The sequence below is a fragment of the Perca fluviatilis genome, chromosome 22 (genome assembly GCF_010015445.1).
Source record: "Perca fluviatilis chromosome 22, GENO_Pfluv_1.0, whole genome shotgun sequence".
Taxonomy (NCBI): domain Eukaryota; kingdom Metazoa; phylum Chordata; class Actinopteri; order Perciformes; family Percidae; genus Perca; species Perca fluviatilis.
The window spans coordinates 1,653,439-1,671,399 of NC_053133.1; the positions used below are offsets into that span (position 1 = coordinate 1,653,439).

The 17,961-nt window shown below is 40.4% G+C and overlaps 1 protein-coding gene across 1 annotated transcript in view; it reads right to left on the reverse strand.

Moving 5' to 3' along the window:
- Positions 1–4,733: 4,733 nt before the first annotated feature.
- The window catches only part of LOC120552169 (microtubule-associated protein 4), a 152,959-nt gene continuing 139,731 nt past the window's right edge, over positions 4,734–17,961 (reverse strand). Inside the window, 9 exon segments of the mRNA XM_039789961.1 lie at positions 4,734–4,876; positions 5,144–5,336; positions 9,500–9,612; positions 9,994–10,075; positions 11,049–11,141; positions 13,007–13,063; positions 13,917–14,218; positions 15,386–15,448; positions 15,583–15,757. Coding sequence (XP_039645895.1) covers positions 4,869–4,876; positions 5,144–5,336; positions 9,500–9,612; positions 9,994–10,075; positions 11,049–11,141; positions 13,007–13,063; positions 13,917–14,218; positions 15,386–15,448; positions 15,583–15,757 — 1,086 coding nt within the window. The 3' untranslated portion in view covers positions 4,734–4,868.

Here is a 17,961-nt window from a genome sequence, read left to right on the forward strand (position 1 = left end):
TACAACACTCCTTGGATAGATTACTGAGGAGCATTTTGGACACAAGCCAAACCTGACAACTACAGTTAGTTAACCTTAGACAAGGATGTGTTAGGGTCTTGGTGTTTGTGACTCTCCAGGGCAAGTTGCTGTTGTTTCAGTGCTATATGTAGCAGCCAATATGTTTGATATACAGTGCTCCCAAATTACAGGCCTACACATTGACCTTTACACTTAGTGCCGCTTGAACAAAAAATTCTCTTTTGCCCACTGTGATATACGTACAGTGTCATGTGTTTCAGGTATGTTAACTTTAGTCCGCTTGGTTCTTTTATCATATGAATCTGTGTCCTGAATGAGAAGTATACCGGATAGTCTGAACATTATTCTTATCACTTAAGACTGGGCTTGCAGGCATGATTCAATAGTGTATCGGGATAATTGTGCACTACAAATTTAAATTAAAAATGTATTAATCAAGGTCTATGTTGCCAGTTCAACATTACTGTATCAGGCTGCCATTACAGCGCTTTAAATAAAATGATATTTAACAAGATAATAAAGACTTTCTAAGTGTTGTTTTGGGGTTTAAATCTTGTCTTGCACATCCTTGAAAAAAACTCCAGGACACAGTTTGAGAAACTGGCTGTAACAAATCAAAGGTGTAATCCCTTCAACTATGAGAGCACAACCACCACAAGGCTACAGGAACACAACGATAAATACATATACAAAAGTGTTGCGTCTTTAGTACAGTATATCTCAAAAGACATTCTTTCACTTCAGTGGACCCTTTCTAACGAAAAAGGCAGACTTTTTCAATTCATCATACTAATAATCAGAATAATAGTCATAATAGTCATGATAAAACGCTCCCTTCCCTCTTAACCAATAAAAGGAGAAAAAAAGGACAATGGACATAAAAGCTGTTCTGAACAAACTTTGAAACCCCCGCCCACCAAACCTCCCTGATGCTGTCATCATACTGTGTTTCGTTGTTTTTTAGGGTCATAAAGAGTGCATCAACTGTAAAATATTTATATACATCCGTGTGCAATCTCAATTGTAGTGGTAAGGAAAAACTATGGGGCAAGAGCAAAGCTCAAACGTGGTTGTGGACAGGCACAAGAAAATATTTTGCTATGTGACAGCCGTGGCACAAACAAAGCAATTTAACTATTTGATGACATCTGCTCTTTTAGCAACACTCAATCCTCAACAGCAGAAAAGAACTCCAACATCTGCATGTGAAACATTCCCACTTTCAGAAGACATTAATGAGAAGTTATTGCGCTTTTTATAAAACTGGATCTTTCGTAAAAAGCTTTGTTTTCTTATATAAAATTTAAAGGGATTCCAATACAAAACAAAATAATGACTGAATCTAAATTGAACTGTTTAATGCGGGGAAATAAGGGCACTGTAATTCAGTTTATTGCTCTATTCATGTCATCACGTAAAATCTCATTCATAATTAAGCTATTTGGGATCACTTGTTCATAGCGGGGTGTTTATTAACACATGTTGCCTGTTACTCAAATACCAACACTCTTTGATATATTAAAGCATTAAGGTGCAATTTTGTAATGTCTTAACAAATATTTGCTAAAGTGACAATTTGAATAAGAAAGAATCGGAGTGTTTCATCTTGTCTCTAGGGGGCAGTCAATGGAGCTTTTGTCTTAAAACTGAATTTAAAAAAATAAATGTCTGCAAAGTCATTTGTCATTATCTCACTTGCTTTTCATTATTTGAAAGAATTGTAAAGAAAATGAAGTTTGCAAACCCAACCAAAACTGGAAGTAATTTTATGCTATTTTACTCGATATCTATATCTAGCGCTGGTTATTGAAGTTTGATAATTTATTGGTATCAACCGAAATGTGTCAACAGCACCAAGTATGGAGAAGTTAAACTAAATGTTGGCATCAAATGTTGTTTAGATTCTTAATCTTCTTTACGTATTATTTGATTCAATGTTTTCATATTTAAATCAAAATGTAGATTTTAGAACTGTGTTTTACTTAGGCAAAGTCTTATGTGGCTGCTCGTGTTTAGAAAATATTTAACATTTGAGAAGTTTGGCTTCTTTGGAAAGAAGGTATTTGTTAAAAAAATTAAAAGTTTATATTCCAAAAAGTTAAAGCTGCAAGAATCAATATTTTTGTATGAACAATGGGCCAAACGACTTTAGCATCTTCCAGCTCACTGTTTTGGTTTTACGTGCCACAATTTTACCATTTGGTTCAGTCTCACCTCTCTCATTAACCAATGTTCCAGCCACATCAGGCAGCGAAAAGGTTCAGACAAACCCAAAGTAGGCTACCTGCCCATCACCAAACGCCTTAAAAGCAGACAGACAAAGTTAGCAGCGAGATGGTGAACATAGCTTTTTGCAGCGCAAGACAGATATTTCCCTCAGGAGTTGTTAGAGACCAAACCAAAGGAGATGGAATATTAGACTTACATTCAGAAGGTGGACAGAGACACGACTCCAAATAAATGATAATGTTGCTCTGTCACTCATGGACAAATAAAGAGGCAATAGGCTGTTTGCTAACACGTTTGCCATAACAACTTCATAAAGTTATAATACGTCTATTCTAAGATGTAGATCTATACATCTACGTCTAAAAATGATGCAGGTTTAAGATGTCCACAAAATAAACTTCTGTCATCCATCTTTGTATATTTGAGCGATGGAATCATTAGTGTACAAATGTGCAACTAGTTTGAAGCAGAATAATTAATGATGAAACTAAGAGGTGAAACAACAACCATCAGAAACAAGCTCTATCTGTCCATTGGTGATAAAAGTCATAATTTGAGTAACCACACATCATCAACTGTCTAGGATTGCCCCAGAGATATTCATATGGTACCAAACCACAACACTTTGAGTCATAATGCACAAAGGCTTTCAGCTCTGGGCATGATACTATATAATCTGGCCATGCATTATAAAGGCAATTAGAGGCAACTGTTGCTACAGAGAAGAGTATAAAGCCACATCATGTTCCACTGCCAATAAGTCAACAAGAAAAGTGCCGAAAATATTTTAGAGATGTTTTTGTATTCAGCTACTGTCGACCAACATGCTACCATAACCCCTTATAGAAACACCTGAAATGCAACAACAACCATGACAACACAACTACCAGGACAGCTTGATTTACAGAATTTACTTAAAACGACAATACCAGGTTGCCCCTAATGTTTTATGTCACGTTTGTCAACTATGCTATTCTCTTTGTCTGAGCAGTTTTAGGCATTAGCCTGCGCCATCCTCGTTTACTGTAGTTTTCAGGTAAGAAGGACAGGAGGCACGTACGAGACACACAGCTTCTTTGACTTCAGAGATCTTCCTCATCTCCATCTGGACTGCACGCTCAGTTAAAGCTTTTCTACTTAAGCAAACTTCCCCAATTGCATTTCAAAAATTTTCAGGTTTCAACCTCTTGTTTTTTTTGTTTGTTTGTTTTTTACTATAAAGCACACCTAAAATTTCTTTTTTTCACCTTTCTAGCAACACTTCCTTTCTCACTTTCTTCCTCCGTCTGAATATTTTCTGTGTGTCTTGGTTTACAAAAACCTGTGCGCGTTTTCAAGATTGAGTGCTCGGAAAAAAGTTCACTGTATTGCTTACACAGGAAGAAACATGAGAGAAACGATAAATAAATAAAATCTTGTTGTATAATCGAGAAACTAGGAGGAAAAGAAAAACTCTCAAGAAAGACAGAAATAAGATCCGAACAAAACACCAAAGCTCATTTTTACACAGTTTTGTCACTCAAACACATCATCACAAACACAGAGAATAAAGAGGTAAACAGCCTAAAATGGTTCAAACAGCCTACTTGTTGTCTAGCTTCTTTGTTTGTCAGCGTGATGATAGTGGAGAGAGAGGAAGTGATGAAGCAGATAATATGGACAATGAATAACTATGATGTTATTGAAGCAGAGAGTAAGTGGTTATTGGGAACAAACGGCCCCTAAAGTCACAAGGATATAGAAGCTATGTGTGTGTGTGCGACAGAAGTCATAGGTGAGTCAAAGATGGTTTCTAAGCTGCTCAGTTGACAAATGAAGTGATTGCTGCTTATTTGGTGTGTGGAGGAGAGATGATGCAGGGTCAGAGTACACCACCAGGCTGAGGGTAAAGAGGATCCAAGTGAAACCCACTGATTCCAGGTCAGCCAGCTTGGGAAGACACAATCTTATGTTTAATGTGAGAAAACCCTCCCCATTATTTCCCTTCACATTGATTCCCACCAATCTTAGTCTATACAGTCCCTTCAGCCAAATATTGGGGGGGGGGGGAAGCTATGGCGCATGATGATGAGTTCAGATGTGAGAGAGGAGGCATAATACTAGAGTGGCAGAACTATTGGATGATTCAAAAATTTGCAATGACAGATTTAAGTTAAAAGGGGTTTTCAGGGCTTGATGGGGGCAAGAAAGGTAAAGATCCCTTTAGGGAGCTGCTGTTGTCCCCCCCCTCCTAAAGATGCAGCAAGGAAGGGGTAGAAGGGGAACTGACACAGCTTGCAGAAGCCAACGATTCAATGAGGGAGACACTGCGAGGAGCCGGGTGGTGTTGGTGGTGGTTTTGATGTAGAGAATGGGAGGAACCGTGTGGGTGGGGTCTGTTGTCGTCCTGCGGGGCTGGCCAGGTGATGATGTCGGCGCCGTGGTCCGTGCGAGCGCGAGCATTCTCGCGGAAGTTGAGCTTGAAACACTCAATCTGCAGCAGAAAGGTTGGAAAGAAAGGGGCAGAGAATAGGGGGAGGAAGTAAGGGAGAAAGAAAAAATATAGATAGGAGAAGGTGGGGAGGAGGTAATGTTTTGGGGGGGGGGTTTGAGATGAGGAGGGCAGAGGGATAGTAGAATTAGATGCCTGTAAGATAAGAAGTCAAAAGACGATGGTGTCATCAGGTGTGAGAGAGGAGGCATCACTGCACAAACACAAATACAGGTTTACATTCAGTGCAGGCACAGAGACAATTTATCTTAGTCAGGGATAAAAAAGTAAATTCCACACACTGGCAACAGGATATCGCTGGGCATCACTGGCTTTTTCTGGAGCATCTCCTCCTTCCGTGTTTGCTACATAGGAATCAAACCCTGAACCGACAGCAGATGGCTGGCACACACACAAACTTACTTGTCTCTGGGATACGTGCGTCCAGAGCCTGGGGCTCCCGGAGCCCCTCACTATCACAGGGAACCCCCTCCTTCAGCCCATTCTCCTGGGCAGCAGGGCTCCCTGCCTGCCCCGGCTCAAAGCCTGGGGCTGGGGCCGTGGTGCCACTCAGGGGAGTCCCATTCCCCTCTGTTGTCTCCTGGGCCCCCTCAGCCTAGAAACACATAGCAGGGCATGTCAATTGGTGGGGATGGGGATGGAACAACCTGGCTCCAAATCTCATAAATTTGTTGTTACTTGTGAAAGACAGAATACAGTTGCGTATGTATAGATCTCCAAATAATTCAGGTAGACTGTAATTGTAAAACCAAGAGCCAGGTTTCTGCCTGTTTAAAGGAAGTTTTTCCGCACCAAATGCATGCTCTTGGGGGAATTGTTGGGTCTCTGTAAATTATATAGTGTGGTCAAGACTTACTCTATCTGTAAAGTGTCTGAGATAACATCTGTTGTGATTTGACACTATAAATAAAATAAAATTTAATTGAACTAATTGCAAAACTCTGGCGAGGCAGATGCCTTGCTTAAAACATTAACAGATTCAGAGCCAGACTAAGGTGGAGGGAGATGGAATTACAAAAAAATCCAGTTTATAACGTACAAATGAATGCAATGATGGAAAGAAAATTGTAAATTCAAGCATATCATATCAAAAAAGCAGATGCAAAATGTAAAATGTGTAGAAATTATGTTTTTCTTAGAAACACAGCAAATGTCAAAATTTAATCAGACAAACAAAACCCAAGAACAACCTGATAAATACACAATCAAAGAGACTTGAATGGCTTTATACTTAACGCACTCCTGCAGAAGTAAAGAAGTCTGAGTTATAGCTTTGCTCACTGCAGAGACCCAAACTTCCTTTCCCTGACCTTCCTAGCCTGCCTGGGGCACTCTGTCTGTAGCACTGGTTCCTCCTGAACCAGTGTGCTTTGTCTGTTCAAAAATGGCTCATAAATACTTTCATTTTCAAAAAAGTCTCAGGAATTTTCTGAAAGAGCTGGGCACTGTAGATTTTAGCAAAGTTCACTTAAACGGGAGGAAAAAGTGTATTTATCGGGGGCTATTTTTAGCTTAAAACATTTTTGGTTCTCTAGTGAGTCTTCGGGGCAGCAGTACAGTGTATGTGGGATGTCCAAATAAAATACAGTGTGTGTGTGTGTGTGTGTGTGTGTGTGTGTGTGTGTGCGTGTTCATGGTAATGAAGGAACATGTCACCCAGTGCAACAGTTTGTTTGGTCTTTTCATATAATTTGTTGACAGTAAGTAAAATATAATATATTGCCAGCCTTATCTTCTAAAAAGCTAAACAAAGCACCACTGCTAAACAAGACACCATTAGTTGAAGACTTGATAGTGACACATGAGACAGGGTGCAAGCATTGCTTCTTTAAGCCTAAACAGTTCTAGAATAAAACATGAGATAGTGTATGCATGGTAAACAGTCTTTCCAACAAACACAAATACAAGCAATAGCATGTTTCAAAGCTCTACACTTCATCAGTTTAAAAATAGACTTCAAGTGAACAATCAAAAAGCTATGAAAAAGCAAAATGCTCTCTCAGTTATTATTATGCAAATGCTATTTTTAGCTGTCCTTCTCTAGTTTGGAGGGGCAGATGACAACTGGACGTGCATAACAGTGTGTAAAGATGAGAATGTGAGTCAAGGATGGGTTCGTGCAGTGATCATGACACACAGATAAGCTGACATAGGCTGAGGGGACAGGTGACATCATTTGATGACAACATTTCTGATCAATTTGCCCAACATGTCTTTTCTTTCTCAAAGTTAGCAAACCCGTCCCACACAATAACCCAACCCATAACGTGACTTAAATCCTTTTTTAATTGTTTATTTTTGTATTTGAGAAATCTATGATCATCATGTCAAAATCCTTTCTCTGTATGCCTATCTTCTCCCATTCTCTCTCTAAACGTGTTAGACAGAGCTGATCTGAGTTTTGCCCTGCTGGGAGGCATTCAGACAATTTCACAACAGAAAGACAAAAGTTCAGGAGAAAGGGAGCCTATTGCAGGTGTAGAGGGTTGAGGTGGCTTATGACAGGCTGTAATCATCATCATAGTCAGTGATTGTAGCTCAAAGCTACCCTGGAAATCCAGAGTTCTCGCAAGAGCACAATTTGAATTTGCTCAGCGAGTCACTCTGGCATTCAGTAATGATGCTCATTAACTATGCCCTTGTAGCCGAGCTGCACCAATCGAAAAGAGGAACAGAAGACGGCGCTCCAATCCTTCCTTTGCAAGAAGGATGTTTTTGCTGTTTTGCCGACCGGATACGGCAAGAGTTTAATCTACCAGTTAGCTCCGCTGGTAGCTAAGAGTTTAATCTACCAGTTAGCTCCGCTGGTAGCTAAGAGTTTAATCTACCAGTTAGCTCCGCTGGTAGCTAAGAGTTTAATCTACCAGTTAGCTCCTCTGGTAGCTAAGAGTTTAATCTACCAGTTAGCTCCGCTGGTAGCTAAGAGTTTAATCTACCAGTTAGCTCCGCTGGTAGCTAAGAGTTTAATCTACCAGTTAGCTCCTCTGGTAGCTCCGCTGGTAGCTAAGAGTTTAATCTACCAGTTAGCTCCTCTGGTAGCAAAGAGTTTAATCTACCAGTTAGCTCCTCTGGTAGCTAAGAGTTTAATCTACCAGTTAGCTCCGCTGGTAGCTAAGAGTTTAATCTACCAGTTAGCTCCTCTGGTAGCTAAGAGTTTAATCTACCAGTTAGCTCCGCTGGTAGCTAAGAGTTTAATCTACCAGTTAGCTCCTCTGGTAGCTAAGAGTTTAGCTCCTCTGGTAGCTAAGAGTTTAGCTCCTCTGGTAGCTAAGAGTTTAATCTACCAGTTAGCTCCGCTGGTAGCTAAGAGTTTAATCTACCAGTTAGCTCCTCTGGTAGCTAAGAGTTTAATCTACCAGTTAGCTCCGCTGGTAGCTAAGAGTTTAATCTACCAGTTAGCTCCTCTGGTAGCTAAGAGTTTAATTTACCAGTTAGCTCCTCTGGTAGCTAAGAGTTTAATCTACCAGTTAGCTCCGCTGGTAGCTAAGCGTATGAGGTTCTGGTTACGTCACCCCGTGGATTGTTGTGATTGGTCGTAGTGTCATCCAGTTGCATGTAGTGAGATTTTCAAATGCATGCTTGGTGCCGCCCCTCGAGTTGGGCCATTTTCATTACCCTTAATCTTTCAGGTTTTGGGTCTGGATTTCCAGGCTAGCTTAAAGCTACCCAACATCTTTTAGATTATGAACACAGTGGTGGAACAAAGCACGCATGAAAACCCGGAAACTCCTGAAGTCATAATGTTCCCTAAGTCTTGCTTGCACAGATAATTACTTAAATAATAAGTTAAAACCAAGCCGAAAGTGTTTTACTACCCTCTCTGATTGAAACTTTAAAGTCTGGCCTTGAAAACGTAATTTGTCAGCTTGCAAGATCTCAAATTAGTTTTTATTTGTCAACAAATTATTTGCTTATTTAGTCATGAATGTATATAGAGAGTAGCTCTTTAAAGAGTAGAGCTATTACTTTACTTAAAGTGATAGTCTTGAGATTTTCATCTAAATGAATGTCTGTTAAGTCACTAACTATTGCCAAATTAGGTGATCCAATGGAAGAAGTAGTACAATGTGGTCTCTCATTCTGGGCAATAGGTCATAGACTTACAAAACACAGTAGAAGTTAAAGCAACATACTTTGTTTAAGCAACCATTGGAGAAGTATTTTATAGATAGATAGATTAGACCATATTGTCCACCTTGGTGGAAATTAGTTCTTGGCTTCTTCTAAACATTAAAACACAACCATGACACGTTATCAATCATGAAACATGCAACACACCAAGTAGACCACCAATCAGAAACTACTTAGAGTATATGTGCAGTCGTACATGTTTTATATTCATAGGAGAGAATAATAATAATAATAATTTGGTAATGGACTGCTTTCATCTGAACACATTGGCTCAACTGCATTTCCTGTATATAATAATGAGGGTGAGTCGTGCAATGCACACTGTTGCCATAATTATGCCATAATTACTCAAGAAGATGCAACTATCAGTGCACTGCAATTAGCATTGGACACAACGCTCCAATACTTGTAATGTGTAATCTGTAATGAAGTGTATCTGAATATTTATTATCTTATGTACCGTGAAACCTGATTCATCTTCATTGTGATTGGCTGGCTCATGAAATGACTTCTGATCTTAACTGCACAAAGTGCCCTGATCTGCAGCCATCTCCAATTAACAGGAATGTAGAAACAAGTTTATAGTATACGCAGGTGGAAAGATGTCTTCATGTGTGATAATCTCACCTTGATGCCTCCTCCACCAGGTGAATGGCTCAGGTTGTCCATGGAACCTACTTTAGACTGAGCCTTTTCCCTAAAGCTCACTTTGTGGGACTCGATCTTCACGACGCCACCGCCTGCAGCACAAATGGATAATCAGTCTGACAATGCTATTTTATATTTTATTTACATTGACAATTCTAAGGAGCTGCTAAACTTTGCTTTGTGGTCTAAAAATGACATGACAATAAAGATTGATTCTATTCTATAATCATACATGTGCATGGACACAAGCTTCCATATTAGTGACACTGGTGATAAGGCTATCCAAAACCTCTCTCTAACAGTATAACCTTAATGAAGGACTGTTTTACTAGACTGCAGTGTTAGATCTGGGTGTACCTAATTAACTGCCAACCTAGTGTTCATAGAGATAGACCATCAGCTTTTAAGCACCATGCATTTAATAGAATGATTGATCAAATACAGTAGGGTCTAAACTCCATTTCCCAGCTCACCAGGCTTGTGCTTGATGTTGTCCTTGGAGCCGCACTTTGATGTCACCTTACTCACATCCACCTTCTTGTTGAGTATCTGCACCTGTCAAATGTCACAAAAGCTGTTTATCACAAGTGTCCATTGTACAGGGACGAGGGTCCTTTGATGGTTTGATATTTTAAGGGCTATTTGTTCTTCAGCTGCACTAAATGCCCCATTTACTCCTTGAAATATCCCCACCAGGATAAATCAAGTGGTGGAACATGAACTGAATGAAGAAAAAAAAAAAAAAAAAATATTCACATTCAAGATCATGCTGCTTCCGTTACAATGTGATGCTGCTGAAATGAGAATGCAGACATATTGCAAAGACGTGTTTGATTCCAGCCTATCATTAACACTCATTAAACAAAAAATACAATTCAATATCTCTGGTAGTAAAAGCTGTAAAGATGGCACGATCACACTCGTACACACAGTGTATAAATACCAGGCACCAAAAAAAATGCTCAGGACAGCATCATTTCAGAAAACCACATATCCCAAATGTACCTCTCTGTGTTGATACTTCTCATAGAACCACACAGTCTTAACAGAGACAACGCCAATCATAGGCCATTGGTGTTTGTTTGCTTGAATCGTTATTTGTTTAGTAAGTTAGTAACAGGGCAGAACAACACAGGAAAAGTTCAAGGAAGCAAGGGACTGTGAAGCAGGTTCTGGGGAAGGGCTGCTACATTAGGCTTGCTAGCATGCTGTCCAATAATTCCCTCGACTTCCAAGGGTCTAACTGAGAACAGCATGAAGTCTTGGTGGCCATAAGTACTGTGGCTTGACTTGAGGAGCTACCTTGACTTTTTTTTTTAAGGCTGACACCTTATGATATACTGTAAAACAAGGATTAAAGGCTCTCTTTTTATTTGATTATTTTCCAGTTTTAGGAGCAAAAAAAGAGATGGAATGATAATCTTTCTTCTTTGCTCTCTTGTTCCTTCTAGCAATTTCATCAGGCCAAATTTGTTGGATTAATTGGCTGATGCATAGGAGCTCTGGTTGTAGGCCAGGCAGTACTTACATTCCCTCCACCAGGAACATGCTTCATATTGTCCTTGGAGCCCAAGCGTGAGGCGACGTGGCTGAAGTCCAGCTTTTTGGAGACTATCTGAACCTATATGGACACAGCATAGCAGCAAGAGGGAAAAGGAGAGCATGGGAGGGGAGGGGATGACACGAGGGGGATGCAAAAAAGAGAACAGAAGAGAGGAAAAGAAAAGATAACGGAAGAGGATAAAAAAAGAAAAGAGAAGGGGAGAAGAAGTCACCGTCACAGGCAGGGTTAGAAAGGAAAGGACAGAAGGATGGAGCGAGGCACACCTGTGCAAAGTCGGACAAATCTGCAAATATCTGAACTATCTTGATATCAACTGCTGGGCTGCTTAGCAGTCGTAAACGGTAAATCTTGGTAAATTGAAATAGTGACAGTGACAGAAATCCAAAGAGAAGGCAAGGTATTCAAATGTTTCGCACAAGCCCGGCGGAAATTTAAGCAGAAGCTACTGAATGCCACACAAAAACTATTTTACAGAGCATACACATAACATATAAACATGTGTCCCTGTTGAGGATAATCCACAGGACCGCAGAAACTGTTAACACAGATTGACAAGTGACAAAAGCGACATTAATACCGTAGTTTAATGACGGGTTAGACTGCTAGATGTTAAAGACCAAACAAGACACAGAAAACATTCTTGATCCAAATGAGTTGTTCACCAATTGTGGTAAAACTCATTGCATGTTTGTCTTCTTCAATAAGAATCTCTCACTCACTCAGTCACTCAGTCTCTCACTCATTTGTCAGCTGTGGACCACAGCTCAGTGCCATAACAGTAATGTCCCTGATCTCAAATGACCAACCAGCAGGAGTCGCTAGTGCAGCAACAAGGATGTGATACCTCACCGGCGTCCCGCAGATGAACACTGCCAGTTGTGTGTGTGATGGGGAAACACCACTGCTGGGGGACTGTAGTAGTGGCCCAGTTGTACCAACATCACAAATTGTTATATAGACACTGACTACAGTACAATACTGTAAATTAGTGTAAGGGTTGACTGATTTTCATTTAAGTGAGACACTACTGCTAGCTGTTTAGTACGTCAGGGCATGTAACTACTGAAATAATCATTTGTAGCACTTACAATAAGAAAAACACTGTATTTGGCTCCACCAGTTAACTATAATAGGACATGTGCCCTTTCATATTATTTTATTATTATTATTATTATTTAATATTACAGGCACAAAACAGATTTTAAAAGGAAAAGACAAAAGTCAGGAATACTCGTCTTCTCATCTTCTTCTACACACAGTAAATGAAAAAAACTGTTTTAGAACCATACAAGATGTTATTATATGTTTAACCCTATGGCTTTAAATGACACTAACTTAAAAGCATGCTGCAATGTTTCAAATGTTATTGCCTTGTTTTCCATTCTTTTCAGAACATCTAAAAATCCACTTACTTGAGTTATATAACCCAACAAATAAACATGGTGTCTGATTTAAATGCTGTTTAAGTTGTAATATTGTTGTGTTTGTAAATGCATTACCAAACAAGTATATTGCAACTTTACATGTCTTAAATCATCGGTTTTGCAGTATTGTCAGTCTAGCATGACGTTAGTTATGTGAACTTTTTCCGTTGAATAACTATTTGGATGGTCTCCGTCCAAATGGAGCCTTTTTGCATTACAAGATTAATGGAAGCAATGGCTATCCTAAATAGCCACTAAGTGGTTTGAAACTGTGTATATACATTTGAAAATGTGATAGTACAAGATGCTTTTATTACTCAAAAGTTTGTGGCTAGTCATTTTTAACCCAGCTTTGACCCTTAAGTAGTGCAATATGTTAAAAACCAACGGAAAATATGAAAGGTGGCCAAAAGGAAATAGCAAAATATGTCTGAACAGAAAAGAGAGGTGGGAGGTTGAGTATGTGGTGATGGTGGGGAGGATGGGGAGGGAACTCACTTTGCCCTGGCTCGTTTCTTTGGAGACGGCGCCCCTGCTCTGAGAGGCAGATGACACCTGGGGAGACAACCCTGGGTCAACAACAACACCTCATAACAAAACACAGAGAGAGGAGAAGGTGCAGGAGGAGGTGCAAAGAATTATGTATGAGGGCGGAGGATGAAAGTGAGGAGGAGCAAGGTACTAAGCTCAGAGAATGGGTGAAGTGGTAGTAAATGAACATGCAGTGGATTGAGTAAGAATTGTCAAACCAAGCAAATTAACAGAGCAGAAGACAATGAGAAAGAAGATGCAGAAATGTATGGACTGTATTTTACTGTAGCTGGTGAGCTGCAACTTTGTGCATTATGCTTACATGTTGATAGCTGTTCATATTTACCTAGACCTACTCTATCTGTAAAGTGTCTCGAGATAACTCTTGTTATGATTTGATACTATAAATAAAATTGAATTGAAATTTAATTGAATTAAAGGTGCTCTAAGTCATGTGACGCATTTTTTAGGCTGGAACACTGTTATGGTTCGTGGTGCAGGTTGGCGCAGTTTGTTTTGGTTGCTGTTTGTGGAGCCTGGGCTGTCTACAGAGACCGCGTTTTTTTACAGTGTGTTCGGGGGACAGGCAGCTAGCGGATAGTGAGGAGATGTTTGCTGTATGTGACGAAAAATGTTGTAGCCTAAAAAACGCTTCACATCACTTGTATACGGTTTATTATTTCAAGAGAAGAGCCAGAAAGACATTTATAGAGTAAGTGAGGAACAACAGGAAGCCAGTGTAACATGTTAAATAGGGCTAGAGGCTAAACTGCCATCTTATTTGAGGGGTGGCCAGTTTCAGAAAATACAAGCTATCGAAAGCAAAACACCCAGCTAGGGGTGTGAAAGCTGCAGATGAAGCCACAATAGGACCTACCTTCCCTCCTCCAGGCTGGTACTTCATGTTGTCGGTAGAGCCAATCTTAGAGCGGACGTTACGGATGTCAGAGGCCGGTGCTGTGCTGGGGCGAGCTGGGACCCTAGAGGTGGTGGTGGCGGTTATGGTTGAGGAAGTGGCCCGGGGGGCTCGGGGCACCATGGGTTTCTTCTCTGGTACCGTACCAGTGGTGGAGGAGGTTGTGGCCGGTTTGGCTGCTGTGGTTCGAGTGCGAGAGGCAGCGGTGGAGGAAGCAGTGCTGCGGGTGGTGCTGGTGGTGGTCTTGGGCTTTGTAGAGTCAACTGGGAGAGAGAGAGAGGAGAGTTATCCATAGCTTTATAGTGTTTAATTGCAGGAAAGTAAACACAAAAATGAAAGGGGATTAAACCGGGCTAGAAAGCAGACCAGAGATACTAAAAGATAGACAAACAGTCATAGAGGGATCATCTTCTTTCATCCACATATATTTTAACATTGGACTTACACCAGTCTTTTGACAGCTCTGCCTTGCTTTTGTATATTTGAGAAAACAATGTAAACGTAAGTATCTCAGCCACTAATGAATGCCTGGGGGTCACTTATAAAGTCATTCCTTCCTCCAACCTTCTACAGTCACATTGTGTTGAAACATACCCTTCTACGTCTTGGTAACAAACAGCTTACACTTTTATCTCTTGGTGGCTTGAGTGAATACATTTCAGCATCCTTCATGCTAAGCCACGTTGCGCTTAAAATCTGTCAATTCGATTCACTTTGCTATATGTCAGCTTTTTCTTAAGAGTGCTGCATGCTGAACCATGTGCCCAGCTGTCAATCCTCCCTGAGAGCCTTTGCTATATCTCCAGCTCCTGTTAAGACATGTTTAATTGAGAAAATCCTCCCGCTGTATCAGCAGGAGCTGCAAACTCCTGTCAACAGCAAATGGACAGTAATCCACAGACTGCTGTGGTGAAGGTTTTTCAGGCCTTTCAGCAATAACACCTCTCTCTCCACGAGCCTGCCCAGCATTGTCATGCTTGGACAGTGTGTGTTGCAGTGTCACAGTCCTGCTGACAGCTCTCCTGTTGCCAAAATGTAAACTAATCTGTCGACAGGAGGAGTAAAGCTGTAACTGTATAGGAAGAGAGAGCGAGGGGAGGCAAAACTGAGGAAAAGATTACAGAAGAGCAGAGGGGAGAAAAAAAGAGGAAGAAAGAAGACAGAAATATATGCAAAGGGCAAATGCACAGGTGGAAGGACAGCACTGCAGTGCCAGGTCAGACAGTAGTCGGAAAAAATGGCACCAGGATTTTATAAAATACTAAATTCTAGCTATTATTAAGATAATTTCCCTGGCTGTGATATATGTAAAATGTTTCTGTAAAACCTGAGTAACAGAAGCTACACATTTTGCGACTTGTGTCTGATGTGAGAATCAGACTGGCACCTGCATTTATCCTATCTGACAAGTGAAGGGAGTGCTGTAATACCTGTCGAAGTCTTCAGAGTGCTGGGCTTCTTCTCCTCTCCTGACTTGCTGTCTGTCTTGGAGGCTGAAACACAGATGGTGAGTGTGTAGTTGCAAGCATTGAGAGCTATACAAAATACTGATCATCAAAAACATATGTGTGTGTATGTGTGTGTGTGTGTGTACAATTATATCTCTGTGTGAGCATGTCTGTCGTACCCAAAGGCTTTTTGGCTGCAGTGGTAGTAATGGTGCGAGTAGACGCCGTTGTGCGCGCTGATGTAGCAGTTTTACTGGCTGCTGTGGCAGCAGTTCCATTTTTGGTGGCAGCAGTGGAGCCTGTTGAGGTGGCAGTGCTGGCCTTTGGAACGAGGGGGCGCTTCTCTGTGGTTGTCTGAGGAGAGGAAGAATAATTAACACCGGAGAGGTCAGGTGAGGAGAGAACGAAAAGATTGATGAATGGAGGCAAACACTGTCAGCAGCAGTAAATGCTACAAATCAAAGAAAACCATCATCAACAAATCAAATGCTAACGTGGGTCATAATACATCTTCTGTATGACTGTCTGCGGTCATCAGCTCAGGCAAATGTTCAGTGACTTCACCGAGAAATTCAGGTCCAAGATCTTTACCCCAATGTGTGTAACATGTAGACGCTCCTTGATGATTGCACATTCAGCAGCACATTTCCCCCTCATAACCCCTACGATGATGCCACGCTCCACATACTGCTGAGCCATCCAGCAACAAGCTGGCCATACTGAACTGAGTCACTCTGCACCCCTGGGCACTGAGAGGCCAAATAAAGGCTGTTCATTTAGAGGTTGTGGTATCACGCTGGTTGCAGTTAAGAAGGCTGATGAGCAGAGCCAAACGGAATCTGGGGGATTTCTTTAAATAGTTTTCAGCCGTGATCCAGAATTTAAATCCACAGAATTTAGCAGACTGTTTTTCTGCTTGGGATAGAGTTTTATTTTAATGTTTTAACTCGTTTAAAAAATCTGCAAAACATTGTGCAGATTTTTGCATCCGCAGATTCCCTGTGGCCCTGCTGATGAGTCTTTTAAGAGAATAGAGCATAAATAAGTGACATAAGGTAATCAATGACTCTGTAGGACTTGCAAACAAAAATGTCCAGTTTTAGAGATTTGTCCTTGTAGCAGACAAGACCTGCAGCCAAAGTTGTATGATACTGATCCTGTGACACTGATCTCATCAGGCAAGTGTTTACATGGCATGAAAAAGTTGACCCACAGCTCTAATCTTTAATAAATGTTCACCATTATTGTAGACTTTGAAGTGTAAATAGAAACATGAAACATAGGGTAATAGGGAGGGGTTAGACATGTAACAATCCTCCCCCACCCCCCCAGGAATTGAACCGAGAATGTTGCATTTATGTGGTATGTATCTTAACCACTAGGTCACCAGGATGTCACATATATGGACATTTCAATAATAACATAAAAGGGAAAAATGAACAACAAATGTGCTTTGCAACATCAATCACTTTGTAATTACACATTTTACAAAGGGTTGAAGAGTTATAAGTAATATAATAATCTTTATTAATGATTAATAGATAATTTACTAATGTTGAAAAAACCACAAGGTAAGTATCTGTTCTGGAGCTTTTAGTCGTACCACATGCTTTCCTCAGCAGATGAATTTTGCCCAGTGTACATTTCCATTTCTTTGTGCACTTTATGGACTTCTCAACCATTCTTACCAAGGTCCATGTATTAGCTGTACTGGAACATTTAAATCCAGATTAAAATCTTTTTAACTTTTAAGCTTTCATGGATGTATAGTCCTTAAAGCTTTAACTTTTTGATATTAATAGACGTCTGTTACATTCAAGCCATTGCCAAATGAGTTGATACAAAGCTAATTAAGACAATCAGCTCCACACAACTCTCTCTGGATTTCTCAGTAGGACTATGTTCAGAAGATTGTGGCTTCCGGTGACTTTCCCGCGCAGAAGCTTGAGTGAAGATAATGATCTCTTCTGAAGAGTCCATCATGTTTTTTTAATTCTCCGTGTCCTCCTTGGCTACTAGCAACTGTTTGGAGGAGGGGGGGCGTGCGATCACGGAAGGCTTGTATCATGTGGATGCACCGACAGTGTTGTTGTCATTACTTAGAATTCCTCATGGGGGAGACAGAAACTACGCACTATAGCTTTAATGAAAGCTCCAGAACAGTTACTAAATAGACCTTCTGTTAACTACTGTTTCCAAGGTCAGGAATAGATTTTCCAACAAAATATTTACTTATACTTTATAGATCAGTTATAAGCCATTAATAGGAACAACATCAGGGTTTTAAAACCCCTCTGACTGGTGTTTATCCTCCCCCACCATGACATGCTCTTTAGCTCATCACTTGATAGATTATTGTCAAACTGTATTAATAACTTACTAACAGTTATAATTGCATACTTCAAGGCTTAATGGAAAGTGAGAGGAGGATTAACAGCGACCAAAGGTATTTTTCAACACAAAAAGGGTTATTAATAGCCTGTGGCTCTACAAAGTGTTGGTTAATGATAAATTAATGAATACAGCTATTAATAGAAACATGAGCTAAAATGTATAAA